The sequence below is a fragment of the Chelonia mydas genome, chromosome 6 (genome assembly GCF_015237465.2).
Source record: "Chelonia mydas isolate rCheMyd1 chromosome 6, rCheMyd1.pri.v2, whole genome shotgun sequence".
NCBI lineage: Eukaryota > Metazoa > Chordata > Testudines > Cheloniidae > Chelonia > Chelonia mydas.
The window spans coordinates 88,943,340-88,966,773 of record NC_051246.2 but is presented as its reverse complement, the minus strand read 5'-3'; the positions used below and the strand labels follow the sequence as shown (position 1 = coordinate 88,966,773).

Below are 23,434 nucleotides of genomic sequence, written 5' to 3'. Positions count from 1 at the left end.
AGATTTTCTTTCACAAGAGAGGGAAGAAGAGTGACATATAACAATCAGAATAATCTTCTCTACAGCTTCAACACTAATCAATGTAACTACGTTTTTACAAATTAATGAATCTACTCTTTTAGTGAAATCTAACTGTACATACATGTTTATAAGGAGCTGAAATTGATCTATAGTAGGATTCTGTGCTAGCTATAGAAATTCTTTTTAAAGCCACGTGTATACCTTCCCCATGATGCATTTACATAATTCTGATTAACAAACTACAATATGGAGGGATTATGAGTGTGCATCAGAAGGAAAACATCTCCATGATATTAATATACATAGAACATTGAATCTGAACTTCTATTATCAATTAAGAAATACATTCAACATTAAAATATTCAATTGTTTGCGGACTGATAAATAGCACAGTAGATTTACATTTTGAGACTGTGCTTTGTAGGACTGGCCCCTGAAGCAGGCCGTATGTAACAACATGACCAGACTATGCCTTTCAGCACACTGCAGTCCGACAATGTTAACTGAGAGAAGAGACTACTGTTAAAACAGCACACAAATGATTTCCACAATACTCACTGACCATACCACAATACAGCTGCTTAAAGCAAATACATGTTTGCAGAGATACAGTTTGACAAATAACACAACTCAGCAGCGAAGTGGTTAAACATTTATGATTTGATTTTATCTCAGTCTGGAATGTCATTGGAGTGTCCCACTTCTAACAACTGTTTGCTAAGTTAAGGCTTTAGTGTTTACATAGTGCTGAATGAAGCAGCCTGGTCACCAGATGTGAATGCTTCCCTAGGCTGGCGCTTTCAGTCAGATCACAGTCCTAATGGTCCCTGCTCCAACCTTCTTCCTCAGGACGTCCACCAGTCTTTCCAACCTGAGATGCGGGCAATGTGGGGAAGGGAGGGAAGAAAATAAAAAGGAAGCTAACATTAGGAATGTTCTGGCTGAAAGAGACAGTGTTTGCACTGAACCAAGCTGTCCTGGTGGTGGTCATGCTAAGAAACAAAGCAGTACTGTAAAAGACAGACACTAGGGCAGAATGCCGACAACGTGAGAGAAACTTTTAACCTACAGCCCAACCCAGTCACAGTCCGAGGTGTATATCAACTCATCTTCCCTCTGTGTAGGACATACAGTGTCTGAGACCCCCATGACACACTAGTTTACACAGGACTGTATGAATAAATCTTGCTGCAGATATGCCGCGATACATGGGCAGCACTTTCAATTCCTGGAGAAAAAAAACAACCCGACTCGGTGGCTGTTGCCTTCACTAAACGCAATACTAATTGTCTTGTTTTCTTTAAAAGAAAACTAGCACGTGGTATTAGAGCTATGTGTACACTACAAGTGGTACAGTGGCAAGTCTGCAGCACTGCAGCTATGCTGATGTAGCACGGGTGCTTCCTTCATTGATGAAAGGCTTTTTTCTGTCACTAGTTAATCCACCTCTCCGAGAGGCAGTAGCCAGTTCGACAGAAGAATTCTTAGCTGCACCTACAGTGGGGGTTAGGTTGACCTAACTAAGGTGCTGAGGGTGCCAAATTTTTCACAGCCCTGAGCACTGTAGCTAGGTCGATCTAATTTTTAAGGCTAGACCAAGCCTTAGCTCAATTGCGCAATGTGCCTTGCACATACTGTATGTTTATCTCTAAAAATCCCATGTGTGAAAATCTCTTTTCAAAATACATGATAAAAGTCGAGTTTCTGAGTTGAGAGTGTATAAGATGTTATGTCTACACGGGTTCACATGTTTTGAATTGATGATACAAACAAGAGCATACCATAATTTGGGGTCAAATCCTGCAAAATGCTCAGAGTACTCAGTTCCCATAGACGCCAATGCAGTGGGAGTGAGGGTGTTCTATCTTGTGCCTCACAAGATCAGACTCTTCCTGGCACACAGCCAAACCCAAATTCTAAATTTTTTCCAGGAGTTCACAGTCATATGCATTTTTCTTAAGCACTCCAGGGAAAGTGTATTTAGCTATTTCCTTCGTTTAATCTGTTTTTTTAAATGTAATACTCCAATGAAGGTTCTCCCACAAATAAACACAGAGCATAAAGCTGGACACTGAGGGAAAGGGAATATTTTCAGTGCCTATGCCAGTTAACAAGAGTTGTGACTTGTGAGCCCAATTAGCTGCACACAACACTGAAGGTTCACCATCTTTTCTGGTCTGAGAAAATGTTGTGTGTGTATGTTTTTGTATACTGCACAACACTGGAACATAAATACAATATAAAAATAATTTAACCCCCTTAAAGCTGAAAAATGCATTTGACCTAATGGATGCATTAGTGACTTAGTGCAAAAGAATTAGTTCATGCTTCTTGGATTTACTGCCACAAGTTATAACATCTGATAATCACTAATGTGTACAATTAGGTACTGAAACACTCGCATTTTCCAGTAACCTCTGAGTACCATGAAACTACACCTTTTATTGTGCTATTCAGATGGCTTAAATCCTGAAACTAGATTAGGAACTCACTACCAAAAACAATTGAGGGGAAGATTATCGACAGGCACCAGGAAATGACACATGGAAAATGTAGATGGTACTGGTTGCATTTTCCATGGTGAAGGTACTGGAGATGCAGTTTTTATGTCTGTGTAGTTTCACATTTTAAGTACTAGCATAGGTAGTATCATTACAGGTTAACTATTCCTCCTCTTCCCCTTCCCCCTTGTCTATATATCTTTGTACCTTTGTCATTTTTTCTTTTGTCTTTTATTTGCTATAATTTCCATTATTTACCATAACACATGCATCTACAGGAGTTCATCAAACTTTTGGGGGTGAGGATCAGGCAGGAAACAACTTACCCACCATGATCTACACAACTCTCTTAAGTCAGTTCTTATGCAGTTTACTCTAACCAGAAATACTTTTCCAGGCTGGTTAAGTGAGTGGCTTTTAGGTCGTAGAAGATCTAAGGATTTTACCTCATAGCTTTCACATGATACGCCATATTTTTCTTCCCTCTTACTTAGAAGTTCATATATTTTATCATTTCCTATTTCAGGGACAATACTTAAAATAATTTGGAATACAGCTGGTTGAAAAATTTATGATGTAATGTTTTTCTGTTAGCAGATGCTGATTTGACAAAATCAAAACATTTCATGGGAGTGCATCTATTTTGTTGAAATTTTTGATGGGAAATTATTGAAACATTTCATAGGGATGAAACAGTCCATTCAGACTTCATCATTTTGATAACAGATATGTTATTGATGAAATCTTTCAACTTTTATAATAGTCAAAATAATAAAATTATAAAAGTCAAAACGATAAAGTTGAAACAAAACGTTTTGACCTTATTGAAATGAAATATTTTAATTAAGTCCAAATTAAATATTTAGTTTCACAAAGAAATTCCCAGATTTCTACTTTTCGTCCCAATTCAGGATGAAATACAATTTCAAAATCTTTTCCCATGGGACAGGAATTCCATTTTTCAAAAAGATCTAATTTGAACAGTTGAAGTCAATGGAGTGATACCAATTCACATCATCTGAGGATCAGACCCACTGTATCTTATCTGTTTTCCATCTGCAGGAAATATGCCCTTTTTCATGTAATAGACATCAGTTCCCTAACCTTCACCAACCAGGAATTGCCTAATGTCTCTGCAAAAGATCTGGGAGATATCCAAGAAGAGTAGCTTTCCTTTGCTGGCTTTTTCAGGTTAAGGATTAAGATGACATTTTTAATCTTCACGAATAGGGGCTGTAGGAAGGGCCAGTTCTATGGGTGGGCAAGCAGCGTGGTTGTCTTGGGTGCCAACTTCCAGGGGTACTGAAGTGCTGTGCTGGTTTTTTGCCCCACTCTAATCCTGATTGGCTGGTTGTGTTTTCTCCCACTTTCAACTGCTGTCGGGAAGCATGGTCCTAAAACATTTTCTGTCCTGGCTGGCAAAATGGCTCGGGCTGTTGCTGGCTCTAGACCTGTTCAGGCCCACAAAGCTCAGTGTTATAGCAATATGGAAAGGGAAGGAGGCCAGGCCTCATTTAGATGTTATCATTCATCTCCCTTTACTTTCAGCAGCTGCTAGGACCTTTGGATTTCACAGGTATCTTATTTATTATGTTCAATAGCACCACAACAACCTTCTCAGCCACTTTAAGCACCTATGAAAATCTCTCTCATACTAGTACTTATCCCCAGGATAATACAACCCCTGCTATGGAACAAAAGGGATGAAGAAACTAATCTGACACACTGAAAGTCTGAGATTTGAGGGTTCGTTATTTTTTGGAAAACAGAAACACCTGATAGCGTGATTATTTAAATCAGCGTTGTATTAAAAGCAATGTTGTGCAGCTGCACACATGGGGAAAAAACTACAATGGTTTCAGTTATTTAAGTACCTTTAAGATCATAAGATAAATATGGAATAGAGATTAATGTTTAAACTTTCTCTTGCAAGCGTGCTTAGATATGTAGCTATGATCACAATTTTGTGATCAACCAATGGCAGAGGATACCAAAGTAGACAAGTTAGTGAAGAGTTGCCCATATTTGAAAAGAAATACCAGTAGGATGAAAGTTGCTGTCTTCTGTTTAACCTTGCAACTGTCAGGCCTCATTGAAAATAATGAGGCTTAACAATCATAGCTTCTGCTCTTCTGATGAATGATGACTGCAATCATCAAAATGAGGTATCCAGCAACAAGTACAAACTATGCAGAGCTTATATGCCTTTTATGTCAGTCCTGTATGGATTTGCATTTATTTATTATTAGAAAAAATGATTTTTAATCGTAGGAGATTAAGAAACCACATCTCTAACATGGATCTAAACAATTCTGTGAAATAAAAAATAACAGCTAATTATAAATTAAATCACAAAGACGGTGAAATTCACCCCTGTGCAGAGAGCCAGCAAAATGCCTACTTGTACCCCTAACATACCTCTTAATCCCATAAAATAGTGCTATGGCCTAAATCAGTGGTTAACAACCCCTGGTAAAAGCCCCAGGACTCACTTTTGGGAACTATAATTCTATGTACCTGTTGTCCATCACAGAGCCCAGTTCTGCCACCCTTACTTACAGAGTAGCACCTTTCTCTGTGAATAGTCAACTAAAGTAATGAGACTACCTGTGTAGTAAGGTATTACCCAGAGTGAGTAAAGGTGACAAAATTGGGCCCTGAATGATTAGCCTCTTTGTTAGCTCAGATGGGCTGCTGCATATTTCCTATCTCCCTTTCAAGGTTGTGCCGTCTAATCCACAGTGGAGCTTGTTGCTCCAAATGCCATTCTTATGGCAGAGATCGTAGCCTAAATTCCATTGTGCATGCATAGCTGAATGGGAGGTGTAGGAAACTAGTGGGTACACCAGAACTCTTAATTTTGGTAAATTTTCATAAAAAGGATGGAAGCCAATAACCTATAGGAAGTAATATTAAGAACATAAGAAAGACCATTGGTATGACCCAGTAAGGCCAATCTAGCCCAGTATCCTGTTGTCTAACAGTGGCCATTGCCAGACGCTTCATGAATGAACAAAACAGGACAATTTATTGAGGGATCCATCCCCTGACATCTAGCCCCAGCTTCTGGCAGTCAGAAATTTAGGGACATCCAGAGCATGGGGTTGTGTCCTTGACCATCTTGGCTAATAGCCATTGATGTACCTATCCTCCCTGAACTTACTTAATTCTTTTTTGAACCCAGTTATAGTTTTGGCCTTCACAACATCCCCTGGCAATGAGTTTCAAAGGTGACTGTGTGTTGTGTGAAGAAGTTCTTCCTTATGTTTGTTTTAAACCTGCTGCCTATTAATTTCATTGGGTGACCCCTGGTTCTTGTGTTATGTGAAGGGGTAAATAACACTTCCTTATTCACTTTCTCCACAACATTCATTATATACCTCTATACTATCCCCGTCCTAGTCACCTCTTTTCTAAGATGAACAGTCCCAGTCTTTTTGCTCTCTTCTCATATGGAAACTTTTCCATAACCCTAATAATTTTTGTTGTCCATCTCTGTACTTTTTCCAATTTAATATATATTTTTTGAGAACTGCATGCAGCATTCAAAGTGTGGGCATACCATGGATTTATATAGTGACACTCGATATTTTCTGTCTTATTATCTATCCCTTTCCTAATGGTTCCTAACAGTGATAGCTTTTTTGACCGCCACTGCACATTGAGCCGATGTTTTCAGACAACTATCCATGATGACTCCCAGATCTCTTTCTTGACTGGTAATAGATAATTTAGACCCCATTATTTTGTACATATTAGGGCTGTCAATTAATTGCAGTTAACTCACGCGATTAACTAAAAAAGAGTAATCATGATTAAAAAAATTAATCATGATTAATCGCACTGTTAAACAATAAAATACCAGTTGAAATGTATTAAATATTTTTGGATGTTTTTCTACATTTTCAAATATATTGATTTCTATTAAAACACAGAATACAAAGTGTACAGTGCTCACTTTATATTATTATTTTTATTACAAATATTTGCACTGTAAAAAGATAAAAGAAATAGTACTCTTCAGTTCACCTCATACAAGTACTTTAGTGCAATCTCTTTATCATGAAAGTGCAACTTACAAATGTAGATTTTTTTTACATAACTGCTCTCAAAAACAAAACAATGTAAAATTTTAGCGCCTACAAGTCCACTCAGTCCTACTTCTTGTTCAGCCAATTGCTAAGACAAACAAGTTTGTTTACATTTACAGGAGATGCTGCTGCCTGCTTCTTATTTACAATGTCACCTGAAAGTGAGAACATGTGTTCCCATGGCACTTTTGTAGCTGGTGTTGCAAGGTATTTATGTGACAGATATGCTAAATATTCGTATGCCCCTTCATGCTTCGGCCACCATTCCAGAGGATATGCTTCCATGCTGATGATGCTTGTTAAAAAATAATGCATTAATTAAATGTGTGACTGAACTCCCTGGGGGAGAATTGTATGTCTTCGGCTCTGTTTTACCTGCATTCTGCCATATATTTCATGTTATAGTCATCTCGGATGGTGACCCAGCACATTTGTTTTAAGAACGCTTTCACAGCAGATTTGACAAAACACAAAGAAGGTACGAATGTGAGATTTCTAAAGATAGCTACAGCACTCAACCCAAGGTTTAAGAATCTGAAGTGCCTTCCAAAATCTCAGAGGGACGAGGTGCGGAACATGCTGTCAGAAGTTTTAAAAGAGCAACACTCAGATACAGAAACCACAGAACCCGAACCACCAAAAAAGAAAATCAACTTTCTGCTGGTGGCATCTGACTCAGATGATGAAAATGAACATGTGTTGGTCTGCTCTGCTTTGGCTCATTATTGAGCAGAACCCATCATCAGCATGGCCACATGGCCTATGGAATGGTGATTGAAGATGAAGGGACATACGAATCTTTAGCGCATCTGGCACGTAAATATCTTGCGACGCCTGCTACAACAGTGCCATTCAAACGCCTGTTCTCACTTTCGGGTGACATTGTAAACAAGAAGCAGGCAGCATTATCTCCTGCAAATTGTAACCAAGTTTGTTTGTCTGAGCGATTGGCTGAAGTAGGACTGAGTGGACTTGTAGGCTCTAAAGTTTTACATTGTTTTCTTTTTCAATGCAGTTATTTTTTATAAATTATTTTACATTTGTAAGTTCAATTTTCACGATAAAGAGATTGCACTACTGTACTTGTATGAGGTGAATTGAAAAATACTCTTTCTTTTGTTTTTTACAGTGCAAGTATTTGTAATCAAAAATAAATATAAAGTGAGCACTGTACACTTTGTATTCTGTGTTGTAACTGAAATCAATATATTTGAAAATGTAGACAACATCCAAAAATATTTAAATAAATGGTATTCCATTATTGTTTAACAACGCAATTAATCGCGATTATTTTTTTAATCGCTTGACAGCCCTAATACATATGTATTCATTTTTATTCATCTTGTATATTTGTGTTGATATATTTTAGTTAAGTTGCAAACACATTTATTACATTTGTCTATGATCTTGCAAAACAGGATGAATTAATCTTTTCACTGCTGTGAGTCTTATACTGTGAAGAAATACTTTGAGGAGGAGGTGCTCTTCTGAGGATAACTAAGATGCATAAGACAATGCTTATCCCAAAGTATAAGCATGGATAATGACCCAATTTGCTTCACCTCTTGAAGCTACCCAAAGAGTATCCTCAGGAAGAACAAGGAGTACTTGTGGCACCTTAGAGACTAACAAATTTATTTGGGCATAAGCTTTCAGAGATTTTTCTGACCTTTTAGTGAAGATTGAACATGCATGACTGACTGGTGGAAAAAAATCAACTCTAGTGACCAAGGTCCAGACGTTCAAAGATATTTAGGGCCCTGAAGATAACAGATAGGCTCATAGTGGAGTTCTCAAAAGTGCCTAATCTTGTTAGGCACCTAACTCACATTGATTTCAATAGGACAGGCACCTAACCTGCTTAGGTATTTTTAGAAATTCCACAGGGCACCTATCTGCCTTATTAGATGCCTAAATGCCTTTGAAAATCTAGCTCTAAGAGATTAATTCACCTTACAAATATCACTTTACTGGTGTGCAATTTCTTTTTGGTATAGTGTATCTATGTATTCAAAGACCCGTGTTAAAAGGGAAAAAAAACACTGGGCCAAATTATGTCCTCATATGTATATGATTGCTCTGCCTTTAGTCATATTGAGCTGCACATTCCAAGGGCAATAAATTCCATGCTTAAAGGATGGATAAAATTTGCCATATTTGAGGAGCATAAAAAGGAGTGAGAAATATTCTTTATCTTTATCTTATTTCTATAGTGCCTATCTAAGTGCTTCTGCTAATAACCTTGCACAAGAAGAAAAGTCCTATAGTTTAAAGGCAAAGACATCTGCAAAGCTGGTACATGAGTATTACTTACTTTAGCAATAGACGTATTGCCTTTAAGACTCTTGAGTGGTGCTAGACTAATGGTGCTCTTTTTTATATGAAGTTGGAGTTAATTCTAGGCCAAAAGCAAGGAAATCTGTGGCTGAGTGTAGCAGCAAACAGCTTTACTAGTGGGGTCTGCTACTGTGATGTTATCAGGTGGAATAAATTCTTCATGAAATGTTCATAATCTTTGAGAAGAAGGTCCCATCTACAGAAGCAGACTGCCTAAGCAGTCAGATATTTCTTTTCCAAGACATAGTCTGCTTGCTTGCTTATGCAGTTACTTTAGGTTTGTGCTCTCTTGTCCCTTATGCATGCTGTTCTGATTTGAATACTGGATGTGGTTAGACAGTTCTAAGTGCTTGACTGCTTTGATTTTTAGTAGATTTATGGATTGCCCTTCCTTGGTGTTTCCCTTTGGGTTGCCATACATTGGAGGTGGGCTCCAGATTTCCAGAGGCTGATGTCTACTCTGATTTTGAATAATTCTGAATTATCTGGAAATTTCCTTATTAAAATATATTTAAAAATTCTTGATGACAGAACTTTTAATATTAGCTATAGGGCTCTATTCACTGTTCTTTCAGTTCACCCCTCTACTACGGGAGTGTGTGTGTGTGCAATTTTTGCACCGCTGCCCCCCCACAGGAGACCAGATGAAGGAATACAGCTTTAAACTGGGGTTTGAGTTTACTCTAAGATCTACTGATGAAGGCTAAGAGATGTGCTGAAACAGCGCATTCCCCCACCTGTGCCCCTTCTCTGGCCTGAGCTGCTCATTTTATGGTGGACAGTGGCATTTAGCCACAAACCTTGAGTAAGGGCTTGTGTAGATCTGCACTGCTCCAAGGGGATCACTGGGGAGATTACAGCTCAGGTCTACCTAAAATATACCTCTACTAGAGAATAGCATTCTTCAATTAGCCTTATGTCCTAATCTGCACCGCAATACATAGACTAGGACAAAACAATAGCTTCTACCTGCAGATGGATGATAAAAGCGATAAAAACAAAACCCTTGTGGATTTTGAAATACTATATAAAGGCCTATAAACCTATACTCTAACCTTTGGTTATCTGTCCAACAGATTAGATTAAGCTCAGGCCATGAAGATGGCCTTACTTGGGTGCTTGCTGGCTTCTTGTGGAATGTATTTTGCTGACATTAAGGCCTCTCCCAAACCCAACAGTTCTGACACATTCCGTGATGAGTAAGAGACAGTAGACAGAAAGAGCGGGAGATGTCTGTGTTTAACAGACCAAGTGCAGATCTGCTACAATCCTGTAATAGATTATTTATCGGATAACACCTTGATATGGTTTAGAGGCATCATGCTGATTTCCTCATACTTCTTCACTCCTTCAGCATCTTCTCTACCAGAAAGAATAATTTTGTACTGGATTAAACTTAGAGGTAAATACAGCCAGTTGGGCTCCTTTCAAAATAAACCTGGTTTACATGGGCCTTGGCTAAAATATTAAATATTGTTCTGTGGCCCACAACAGTTAATCTCGCCAAATAGTTTCCCCTCTACCTTCTGTCTCAAAGATTATGAACCTGACATCAGCATTGCCACATACCTTCTACCATCACTTACATCAAGGAAAAGTGAGTGTAAAACACTACCATTCTGTTTTGATAGTGTTTTACTCCTAATGGAGAATTAGGCCCTGTGTACGTATTTGGGACTTAAGTCATTCTTGCTAAGGGTACAGCTCTTCCCCTATTTTAGAATGCTTATTAAGAAGAGCATTTATTGATTGCCCATAAGACATTATCTTATTACAAATAAGACAAAAAACCCTGAAATCACTAATTTACCACCTCAACTGGGTTTCAGTACAACCAGCTCTTTGGAGCAAGGACTGTCTTTGTTTGCTGTACTGTACCATTCTGCGCAAGTTGTTGACACTAAACAAATAATAATAATTAGAATAGATGATAGATTCATATATTTAAAGGCCAGAAGAGACCATTAGATCCTCCTGCCACAGAATTTCATCGAGTTATCCCTTTATGGAGCCCAATAACTTGTACGGTAGCTTCATTAGTGACCTTCTGATCCCACATGTGTATTAGAAACCATTTTCTAAATTCTTTCTTTATGTGTGACTTATTTTATGCTGGTTTCTCCATGACAGTTTGTCACTGACAATTATTGTTTCAGGTCATTTTGTTACATAGTTTGTTCTCTTTCTTGTAGAGTTCATCTAAAAAATCCTGGCATCAGAACATGTGTCTTGGAATGACCACATTTTCACAGCTTTTTTGCTTACATTAACTGGGGGTTTATTTAATTTACATACCAAATATTTACTGGAACAATTCTCTCTGTCACATGCATAAGAAAAACTAGCAGTTTTGCTTTTCAGGTCAGATAGCTTTACCATAGAAAGCCTTTGTGCCAAAGTATTTATTGGTTTGAAGGGAGGAGAAATCACTACTTCCCATCAACCACAGAAGAATACTAGTCTTTCATTTTGGTAGTGCTGTTTGATGTTATTAAAAAGTCATGAACTCCTGAAAGGCTCAGTCTCTCTCCTAACAGCTCCCCACCCTTCTCTCAAGAGCATTCTCTCCAGAGAAAAGCTGCATGTGTATATAGCTGTGATATTCATGTGCAGCCCGGAGTTTAAGGGCAGATTCTCAGCTGGCATAATCAGCATATTGATTCCAACAGAACTATGACGATTTACATCAGCTGAGGAGTTATTTCAATAATACTTCTGATAGGGTCACTTATTTTCTGCAGTGTCCTGTTATATACAATCCATTTAGCAAGACAACCAACATTCTTCTTAAGAGTTGTATTTACTGCTGCTAAAGCAGGCCAGCTGACAGGTGTCATCAGATACCCACACAGACAAAAGGCAAGTTACTGGCAAGATGGAAGAATGATGTGGGATAGCAGTAGCTCTGTGGGATCGTTCAAATCTAAGCTAGGACTGAGGTGGTTGCAAGGTCCCAGATGAGGTTTTTTTTGTTTGCATGGCTGTTTTTAAGAACTATTCTTTAGATCCTGTAGTATTAGGTTACAGAATAGATAGTACTTATCTGCAATGGAGCCAAAGGTAAGCCCTTGCTTAGCCTGCTGGGCAATGCCAAAAATCCATTTCTCTCTCTCTTTTTAACATCAAAACTGACTAACACAGCCTGCTGTGCCTATTGTCACCATGCAGAGTATTCCTAAACTCTAGGTTAGAGTATGTGGTCATGGAAAAATCATGGAACGGTATGTGGATGTTTTTCTTTCCATAAGAGATGAGGTTTGTGATCACAGAGATTGAGACTGATAGTGAGAAAGCTTGCCTGCTAACCAATAAACTGAACCAGTACAAAGCTGAGAAAGCTAATAAAGCCATACACATTTTTGTAAAGTAATAAAATCAAGACTATGAGGTTCACATTTTTGTTTTTGTTTTTAAACCACTGAAAAAGAATAAGATGATCAAGGCACGAGAGCAGGGTTTGACATTTTCTTTCTTCCTAAGTCCGGTAGTTGCTATATTCAGTCTTGGATCAGTGCCTGTTAGACTGAGGGACAGTGACAGATTTTAATGGCCCATGGTCTCCCAAACACCAGGGTTGGAAAAGAATGTGAGTACAATCATAGCGAGCTGGGAATTCTGCCCTTTCAATGCAGGGCTAGCTCCAGGGCTTCTTATGTGGAATAGGCAAATGTCCTGCAGTGACTCACACTAGCAGATACTGAAAGTTTTGTTGCTCCATGCAATTTATTCTGTATGGGACAGCAATCCCTGTTCCAAAACACCGGTCCCTCCAGGGATGCATGTTAGTCCCCCACTAGTCGTGGGGGGAGCTTCTAATAATAAAATGCACTATTACTAAGGCTAAGTCTTTGGCACGGTTATTTTTATAAAAGTCACAGACAGGTCACGGGCAATAAACAAAAATTCATGGAAGCCGTGACCCGTCTGTGACTTTTGCTGCTGTGGCTCCATGGTTTCCCCCGCCACTGTGGTAGCTGGGAGCTGTGGGGATCCCCCTTCGCCTGAGGCAGCTGGAAGCCCTCTGCCCACGGCACCTGGGAGCTGCAGGGTGGTCATATTTCCCAAAGAAAAAACAGGACACCCCCCAGCTGCTCGCCCAAGGTGCTCCCTCCCCCTCCCCCCACAAGAGGCTGTGGCCTGTCACTGGAACCATGAGGAGGGGCCCCCTCAGGAGTCTGTCACCTGTCGCTGGAACCTTGCAGGGTGCCCCTGTTGCTGCTGTTGCCTGTCGCTGGAACCCTGCCAGGGTATCAGCTCCAGAGTCCCACAGCCCCCGGGGCTGAAGCAGAGAATGTCACGGAGATCTCTGGAAGTCACGGCTTCCGTGACTTCCATGAACTCCGTGACGGAAACGTAGCCTTAACTAGTACCACTACTTAGCACTTAGAGTTCGTTTTACCATAAAACTTAAAGTACTTTACAAAGGTGAGTGAGTAACATTAGCTCTATTTCTCAGATGGGAAAAAGTTTGGGCAGAGAAGTTAAGAGATTTGCTCAAGCTCACACAATAAACCAGTAAGGCCCCAATCCTCCAAACATTTAATGCATGTGTTTAACTTTATTCAGAAGTAGTCTTAGTGAGCAGGATTGCTCATAGGTGCACAGTTAAGCACATGCATAAGCGTTTGCAGGATCAGGACTGAAGAGAGCGCTGGGAATAGACCCTGTCTCTCTTGGCTCCCAGTCCCATGGCCCATTTATTGGACCAAGTTCGTACTTGGGGATCTAGAATGCTTCCAGGTTTTGAGAACTCTCTTAATGATATGTGTCAGAAGGTATGTGCTGCAGGAACTGGAATTAATACAATAATATCTTCTGTTGGAGATTTTGGCCTTCTTTAGAAATACTCAAAAATGACCTCAAAAACTGATTAACTGACAACTGTAAAAACTTTTTTAAGCATAAAAATCTGTTTTAGATTATTTTGTGTTAGTTACACAGTAAGCCAAATGGTGTATTTTTAAAAGTCTCTAGGGAAGCTGTGACTATCTTTAAATGTTAATGCCATCATTCTAAGGCCTCTCGGCGTGCTTCAGACAAGTCCTCCTTGTAAGACCAGATCTGACCTTCTTGTCTGTCTATTCCAGGTCAGCTCCACCTCTCTTATGTGTGCCCTAGTCAAGACTTGTTTATAATGAGGTTTGCAAAATTGCAAACACTGTTACACTGCCCAGGTTTCTGTTTCTCGAGCGCATCCCACCAAGCCGTAGTTTTGGGCGGTACCTGCTTAAAACACTAAACACCCTCTTGACACTGTAAACAATGAAGACAAGATTGTGTTCTTTCTTGATTCTGTGCATATTTTACAAACACTGATGCAGACTCCGTGGGCTCTAGATAGCTCTTATTTTTCTTCTTTCTCCTTGTAGTTAGCCGTACCACTATGACTGAGAGCAATGCGGAGTCTGTGGAGCAAACTCTCCCCTTCCCCCCACCCCAAACCACCATCAATTCCCCTTCAATATACTTTTAGAAAAACCCTTTTTTATATAGGCGTGATGTGTTTTAGTTGATTTTCCCTCCTGGCATAACTGAGGTGATGTTGCTCAAGCTGAAATGGAAGAGATGGTGCCACAGAAAGATCAAATGACAATGGGAAAGGGTTTGAAGGCACAGGAAAGTAGTTAGTTAAGCTCTCACTTGTGATATCTCCCTCATGACAGGCGACAGATGAGTAGCCCAAACTGCCCAACCTTCTGGCAGAATCCAATGGCACACACCGAGCAATACACCTTGCCCATAGACCTTTCAGTACCTCTCGTTTTGGAGATATTCACAGTTGGTCAAATCCTGCAAACCATTTCAAAATAACCGCAGATTATTTATTACTAGTCTCTCAATAATGTAAGGAAAATGCTGTGGATGAGCCATTTCTCTACCTACAATATCTATTTCTTGTAATGTTTTAAAATATTTTGGATGGGCGTTATTAATGGAGAATTAATGGCAATTGGGGCCCCATTGTGCTGGCTGCTGCGCAAAAACAGACAAGAATGCGGAGGTGATCACTTGCACACAATAGAAAAAAGATCGCAAAAGCATTGTTTGAGGATTAACATTACTCAGCAAAATGTGCCATCTGCACATGCATGGAGCTCTCCTCAAATTATGCTGTAGACATGCTGCCTCTCCACATGAGTTCCTCATTTAAAATATAAGAACCTGCTCAAAGTCTTATGGGAAAAGCTGGCTGTTAGTTTAGTCACTTAATATTGGGTTAGAAATATGAAAAACTATTTTTTCTTCATAGAATTGGGTAGGTTCCATTTTTGCAAAGCACTTACAGCCCTGCTTAACTTTAAGCAAGTGAGTAGTCCCATTGATTTCAAGTCTGTTTAAAGTTAAGCATGGGCTGAAGTGCTTTGCTGGATTGGGGCAATAGTTATTTCCATTGGCTTTGTAAAAAACAAGAGTGACTAGCTCTTCAGTAAAACTTTAGAAGTAATTCATAAGCCTCAAAAAGTCTGAATTTTTCCTGAGTTTTTGCAAATACAGTTTTATCTGGCTACAATATTCAATCTTTTGCATATTTTCAGAAACAATTTCAATATTATTAAAAAATACCCTTATTTTTATTCCAACAGCCAACTCACAAATAAATTACTTTTTTACCTTTTTTGATAAATGGCTCTGGCAAGACAATTAAATATCATTTAGTAACAGCAATATAAATGCCATGGGTATATTTTATTTGGATAGAAATGATAAAAGCTAATGATTATTTACTGAGAGACTTACTTTTTCACCTAGGAAAAAAAGCAAGTTCCACAAAAAAGTTTTCTTACTTGTCTTCAAGGGGTATTTAGTGTGTTGTCAAAAAGGTAATTTAATAGTTTGTCATAGAACAGTTGACTATATGCTTTAAAATGCTATGTAAATATGCTTCTTGGTACTGGACAAAGTGTACAACTCCAAGATCTAATTTGTTTGTGTTATTGGTCTTACTAAATATTAGTCTTTGCTAGTCTACACCATTACTACACCATTGTTAGTTTACACCATTTATCTTGACTATGCCAACATTCTGATTTTGTTCTGAAGTATTCCACAACAAGCTGATGTTATACAATACTAGCCTTAGAGCTAGCTTTTCCAGTTTACTGAGTATACTTAGTATATTTTGTTACTGATAAATCAATAGAACAACGTTGTAATGTACAAACTTCCATCTCTGTCAAGCAGCTATAAGCAAACTGTAAATGAACACACGGGTCAAAAAATGGGATACTGTGATTATGTTGACTGAAAACATTTGATTTTCATACATTTTACTGTTTAGGTAAAATAAGTTGTAGCACTGCCTGCATTTTCTTGAACATTAAAGTGATAAATATTCAAATGATAATAAATATATGGGTTTAGATCCTAGTTATTCATGTTTAAAAACAATTATTGTGAGGATTGGTGTTGCAGGCCATATTTTATAGTAGACAAGTAAATTAAATCATATGTACAAGTAAGTAGATAAATACCTGACTTAGGCTATGTCTATATTTAAAATTGTACAGCTGTAGCGGTCAGTGTAGTAGACACTTACTACCGTGATGGGAGGGGCTCACCCATCACTGTGGGTAATCTACCACCCCTAGAGGTAATAGCTACATCAACGGAAGAATTCTTTCATTGACCTAGCAATGTCTACACTGGGGGTTAGGTTGGCTTAACTACATCTCTTAGGGGTGTGGATTTTCACACCCCCAAGACATGTAGCTATGACACATGTAACTTTTCAATGTAGACCAACCCTTACATTCTGATCTTGATTCTGCATCCCATATGCACCTGAAATTCCATGAAGGCTATGTAAGTTTGGGCTGTGCAAGGAATGCAGGAATAGCCTCTCTGTAAATATCTTGAGGAAAGAGTCTCTTGACTTCATTCTTATGTAGATCACTGAACATAATGTTGCCATTCAACACAAGCCATCAGATGCCAGAAATCTCACTTCAACCCATGGCATCGGGGATCTCAAGAGAAAGATATCCCAGAATGACAGGTCACACTGTGACACCCCAGAGACTAGGCTTGCAATGAGACTTTTGGTATTTGATTTCAAAGACAGATGTATTATGGGATATCCTCAAAGAAGCAGGAAGTGTTAGGACGGATTCAGAGATGGGAAACAGATTAGATCAAATTTATTTCTGTGCTGAAAGGTCTCCACAATCTGGCTAGTAGATGGCAGAGGAGGCATTCGGCACATGCATCAGTTTTCATTTTACCTTAGTTCATATTTAAATATTTTGAATTGATTTATTGACTTAGATTCATGATATCAAGGTGATGTAGCAGACTCTACCTAGTTAATTTTAATCAGTATGTATCAAATTGTATTAACATTGAAGATAGGCCAGGGCTGAGACATACTACTTACTGAATAGCAACACAGACAGTCTGCCATCAGAAGTACTGCTTTATTCTTGGAACACTAGGGCATTATTCCTGGAACACTCAGACATTTCAGGTGTTGGGGAAAGATCCTGAATTGTGTCTTTTACATCAGCTGTAGAATCCACATCAGTGAATTCCTCTGTATATGTATGTTTCAGGGTCCACAGGTACCTTCAATATGTTTTCCAAATTATTTCTGAACTCATGTCCACTGTGTAGTTGTACTGTACAGGATCTGGGAGTATTTTTTTTGACCAACACTTGAGAAAGTTTCAATTTACCTCCTGGATGTATCTCTTCTGAACACCAGCATTTACTGGAGGGCAGTAGCTTTATCATCCCGCTGTATTAACTTTTCAGCATCTATTTATGAACTATCAACTTCTATCTTGTAGTACAGTCTCTCTTGCTTATTTTAAATAAGCTAATTGCAACGAGAAGTCTTGTTTTCAGATGTCTACCCATTCATAATTGGACAGATGATTCTGATTATTCTCTTTTCTTGAATATATTTTTTGACCAGTTTTTTCTGCTAATCCTTTTGACCTTGGATATTTTGAACTGGGTGTAACATGCACAGAAGCCCACTGCTCTACAAATGCTAGGCATTTTGTATTAGTATGTAGCAGAACATGATTTGAACACATTTGATCAAGAATTTCATGCTTTGCAAAGATAGATTTTCAGGTGACTAATTACTGTTTTACTCAGCTCAAAGTAGCCTGAATATGAGTGATATATGGGAAGAAAATCTAAGGGAAAAAGGAGCTCTGCAGAGCAGGCAGTTTCTCAAAGAGACAATATTAAAGGCACAACAGAAAACTATCCCAATGCAAAGGAAAGGCAGGAAGAATAATAAGAGGCCAAAATGGTTCCATTAGGAGCTCTCTAAGCCTGAAAATCAAAAAGGAATCTTACAAAAAAGTGGAAACATAGACAAATTGCTATGGATGAGTATGAAAGACTATCACAAGCATGTAGAGACAAAATCAGAAAGGCTTAGGCACAAAATGAATTATATCTAGCAAGGGACATAAAAGGCAATAAGTTCTATAAACACATTAGGAGCAAGAAAAAGATGAAAGATGGTGTAGGTTCTCTACTTAGTGGGGACAGAGAGCTAATAACGGATGACATCAAGAAAGCTGAGGTATTTTTTGCTTTAGTCTTCACTAAAAAGATGAATTGTGACCAGATACTTAACACAAATAACATTAACAAGGGGGAAGGAACACAAATCAAAATAGGAAAAGAATAGGTTAAAGACTATTTAGATACGTTAACTGTATTCAAGTCAATGTTGCATTTCAAAATATACAAAGTATATATTCTTAAATCAAATGCTAGTATGTTCTCAAGCAGCATTTTTCTTACTTTGACTATTGGTAAATTTTTATTAATACTGATGGAAATATTTTTTCATCAGTTTGTGTCTGGTGAAATAGCCAATTACCAATACAAATCTAATCCTACCAACTGTACCTGTGAGGAAAACTTAAAAATCAGGGCATGTTTAATCCTGAGAAAAGAAGTCTGCAGGGGGACCTGATAATAGTCGTCAAATATGTTAAGGATTATTAAAAGGGAACAGTGATAAATTTTTCTCCATGTCCACTGGTGGTAGGACAAGAAGTAATTGGCTTAATCTGCAGCAAGGCAGATTTAGATTGGATATTAGAAAAAACTTTCCCACTATAAGAGTAGTTAAGCACTGGAATAAGCTTCCAAGGGAGGCTGTGGAATTCCTGTCATTGGGGGTTTTTAAAAAACAGGTTGTACAAACACCTATTAGGGACGGTCTAGGTTTACTTGGTCCTGCCTTAGTGCAGGGGGCCAGACTAGATGATCTCTTGCAGTCTGTCACGGGGTTTGCATACCCTACACTAGGCGAGAGTTAACCCCATCTTATGAGCCTCAGTTTAAAAGGGAGCTGCCCAGTTCATTCTGGGCTGACCGCCGGGGAGGAAGGATGCTCGGTGGAGACTCCAGCCCAGGAGCCACTTCAGCCCCTGACTGCAGGAACCAGAAACCCTGAGGCCCAGACAGGAGACCGATTGCCTACTGCAAGCCAAGAGGAGTCCCAATAAGCTACCAGCACCGGGGAGCTCGAAGGCCCCAGTGATGAATGGACCCCAACTTCAGGACTCACAGTAGGAAGTAGCCCAGGGAGGTGGGGTGAGTGGTATCTCCCATCCGAGGAAAGTTGGAGTGTTGTGGTAGGATCCCCATCACTGGGTGGTGACCACACTTAGTGCCAATAGGGCCCTGGACTGGGACCCGGTGGAGAGAGAGGGACCAGGTCCCCCTACCCCAGCCGCCACCCACCCCTAGGTGGCAGCCTGCTTCACTGACTCTGGCCATTAGGCCGCATAGCCCTGAGCCCAAGGGCAGCTGTACTGACTCTGGCCACTAGCCCGTGCAGCCTTGAACCCAAAGGAAGCTGCACAGACTCCAGAAATTAGGCTGCCTGGCCTTTCGCCCAAGTGCAGCCGTCTTAGCCCTGACCACTGAGCCATGCTGCCTTCAGCCTAAGGATCGCCTGATAGATGGTAGTCCCGTTGATATTACAACCCCACCTCACCCTGAAATAGGACGGGGTGTGCATACTCTGCGACACAGTCCCTTCCAGCCCTACATTTCTTTGATTCTATAAAACAGGTCTTGCCTTCAAAGGCAAAATGTATCAGCTTTATCAAGTTTTTCTTGTATATACTGAGGATACAATAATTCTTTAGGTTTTTCGGATAACAACATTTGATAAGTATGATTTTCAAACCGTAACAACCATTTGTTTGCTCATACAGGCCAGTAAATGTTTTCTCTGGTGCTTCTTTTATATAATTCCATAACCACAAGTTCTTCAAGAAGGTTCGTTCCCCAGTCTGCATGAGATCACTCATTTTATTCCTGAAAATTACATCACTAACAGCAGCTACTGCATTACAGACAAATCAGCGAAGAAGGGATGAGCCATTTCTCTTTGCCTCTAGTCATGCCTCAAGTATCATCCTGTTCAGAACATGTTTTGCAGCCACACAAGTTTCTTGCATCTACCAGTAGAGACTTGAAGGTGCGTTAACTTGTACTGCTGTGTAGTGGTCCATGGTAAAGGTAAATGACTGTGGTAATAAATTTGAGTTCTGGTAATTATTCCATAAATAGTGCACACGTTGCAGCCAAGATGTCACTTGGCACATGGTTTAGGTTAAACTGATACCTTTGCAAGCTGAACCATATATATTGTACTTTATTCAACATTTTTAAACAAAAGCCTCTAAGGTATTATGCTCAGTTTGTACCAGGAATTCACTCCCATAAATGTACTGATGAAATCTCTCTGACCGAAATACTATAGCAAGTTATCTTTTTGCTACGACGGGGAGGTTTTTTGCTCCTCTTTGAATCATCGGTATGGAAGCAAAGAGAAATGGAGCAACAATCCGCATTATCCACTTTGTTAGGCAGCACCTACCAGTCCATTTGTTTTGATATAAATATTGCAAAATAAGGGCTTTTATTTACTATTTCTTCACTATTTTAGTGTGTTTCAATTTCAATAGTTATTTACAGTACTTCCTTAATAATTCTTTTAAGTGGCAGAGTTGCTGTGGAACTTGGTAGCAGGAATTTGGGAAAGTACATAAGCATTCCAATCTGTCATTCCTATTTATTTGAAAGTTACTAGAAGTTTAGTGATAGCCTCTACTTTAGTGTCACCCTGCTTAGTGACTTTTCTAGTTAATACAGATGGAAATGTTTTACCCCTATTGCTGGCTTTGCAGCATTTGCCTTTATTTATTAAATTTAAAGCCCTATTTCCTTGCCACAATTTCTAATATTGTATTCCTTTCTTAGGCCACAAAATCAACAGCAACAGTGATACCATCAACTACTCCTAACACAGACTACAAAATTCTAACTGGACACTCCCCTGAGGTAAGCAATTTATTTTTATAGGCAAGTAAAATATTTTTAAATTATCCTCAGTCAACACAGCAAAGTATGGGTGATTAGATTTTATGCCTGGGCTAGTAAATTTTCATGAGAATTTTGCAAGAATGACCTCTACATTTTATGGAAAATGAATAGCACACTAGATATACTGAGAGAAAAAATATCTACCAAGAGATGTTGGAAACGTATTATACCCAGAACATTCTCTAACTATCCAGGCAAATTTGTGATGAGTGACTGCATGCATCTAACACAAATTAATATTCAGCTCCAGTCCAGTCTACTACTTATTTCTTCAATAGCTAAGAGAGAAAATTGCTTTTACTTTATAGCTTTATTAAGTTCCTTTAGATCTAGGCATACCCTCACCAACTTGTTTGGTTTTTCTACCAATACAATTAGATATACCTAGATAGTTGGTTCACTGACTTTCTTTATAAGTTGTAATTTCACCATACATGTTAGCTCCTGCATACTGCTATCAGTGTAAATGGAATTTTGCTGAGTGGAGTAATAATGGGGATTATTTTAGGGTTTAAAACAACTGTGATGTGTGCAAATAGTTTTAAACACCTAAATAAATTCTGTTAGTACTGTGAATTGCTTTCAGTTAGATCACACATGAACTTCTTTATATATTTCAATTACTCTTCATTCTTCACAAGTCTTAAACCCTAAACCAGACAGTTTCCACACCCGCTGTCACAAAATCTACTGACTTTACACTCCCTCTATTCAAACTTACTTATGTTTCTTTTTCTATTTCAGACTTCCTCATGTACATATCCATGCCATGCAGGCCTAAGAAAGCTTGCATCACCTGTGCCACACTTTGCAGAGTTCCTTTGGGTGCACTGTACTTTTGTGCATTTGGAAATCTTGCTACTGACTAGTGTTGCCTTCCCAAACTCTGTAAAAGCCAGCAAGGGGAGATTAGATCATGGGCCCCATGAAGCGAATATTGCAACAGTCACTTGCAGAAATCAACAGATTTATAGGGACACTGCAAGTAACAACTCCATCACACACAGGCAGGACTGAAAACTTCCTCAAACCTCTCCTTCCCCAAAAAGATACATCATAATATCAAAACAAAACAATTTAGCTCCTATTGGTGGAGGTAGTATCTACACTGATCATACAATATACATAACCTGCTTTTAACAACTGCATTCTTTCAGGACACCAGTCCTCACCTAGCATTTTCTCCCTAACAGATCCTACCCAATAACTTTTGATCCAATTATGAAACTCCATAAAGTTGTTAATTTTCATCACTGTCAGTATTACACTAATCTTATCAATCATAGACCTTTCACAGGGGGAGACACTACTGATACTAGACATCAACTCTATTATCTTTAAAAACAGTAGAAAGTTCGTAGAACCTCTCCACATTCAACCTTTACTCAGTTGTCTATTTTAGTTAGTTTTTTTGAGTATAGACTATCTGTTTCACTATAAACTATGGGTCAGATCCTCAGCTGGACAAAGCTAGGCCTATTTATACCAGCTGGCCCTATATTTATATTCTTCCATAAAATATCAGAGCTTACTTTATGTTTCAGAACACCAGAACTCATTACAATTACTCTCACAATAATGTTAAAAATACTATTGATTATTCAGCACCAGTACAAACATTCACTGACATAGAATTATAGCACTCTTCTTTAAGATCAAACCCACTTTTGACATTATGGGCCAAATTCTTTGCTGGCATAAATGGGTGAAACTCCATTAAAATGAATGGAGCTCCTCCTATTTACTCCATTAGGTAATTTGGTCCTATCATTCCCCAAATCCTGTTTTATAATTAAGGGGAAGAATCCAGTCTAAACTTAATAGAAAATTTGAACACGTAATCATTAAACATATTACTAAACTAACAGGAATAAACCAAATGTTGTGAAAGCCGCAAAACAGAGAAAATTATTGGTGATATTTAAAGTAAAGCCAGCTGAGTTCTCCGATATTGGGTGATTTCTCCAAAACAAATAGCTTTTATTCTCCATGAATGTACAACTTGTTTCTTTTGTGCAGTGCTTCTGCTTGTAATTTTTAATTAGCTAGACCCATCCTTATCTTTGAAGAATGACTGAAGGCATACATGCCACCAGATATACTTCAACTAAATAT

The 23,434-nt window shown here is 38.8% G+C and overlaps 1 protein-coding gene across 17 annotated transcripts in view; it reads right to left on the bottom strand.

The window, feature by feature from the left end:
- Positions 1–320: 320 nt before the first annotated feature.
- MIPOL1 (mirror-image polydactyly 1) overlaps positions 321–23,434 on the bottom strand; it is a 283,359-nt gene continuing 260,245 nt past the window's right edge. For all 17 annotated transcript variants that reach the window (XM_043549731.1, XM_043549737.1, XM_043549733.1 and 14 more), the window contains one exon: positions 321–892. In XM_043549731.1, the coding sequence (XP_043405666.1) occupies positions 826–892 (67 nt within the window). In that variant the 3' untranslated portion in view covers positions 321–825. The remainder of the gene's footprint in view (positions 893–23,434) is intronic.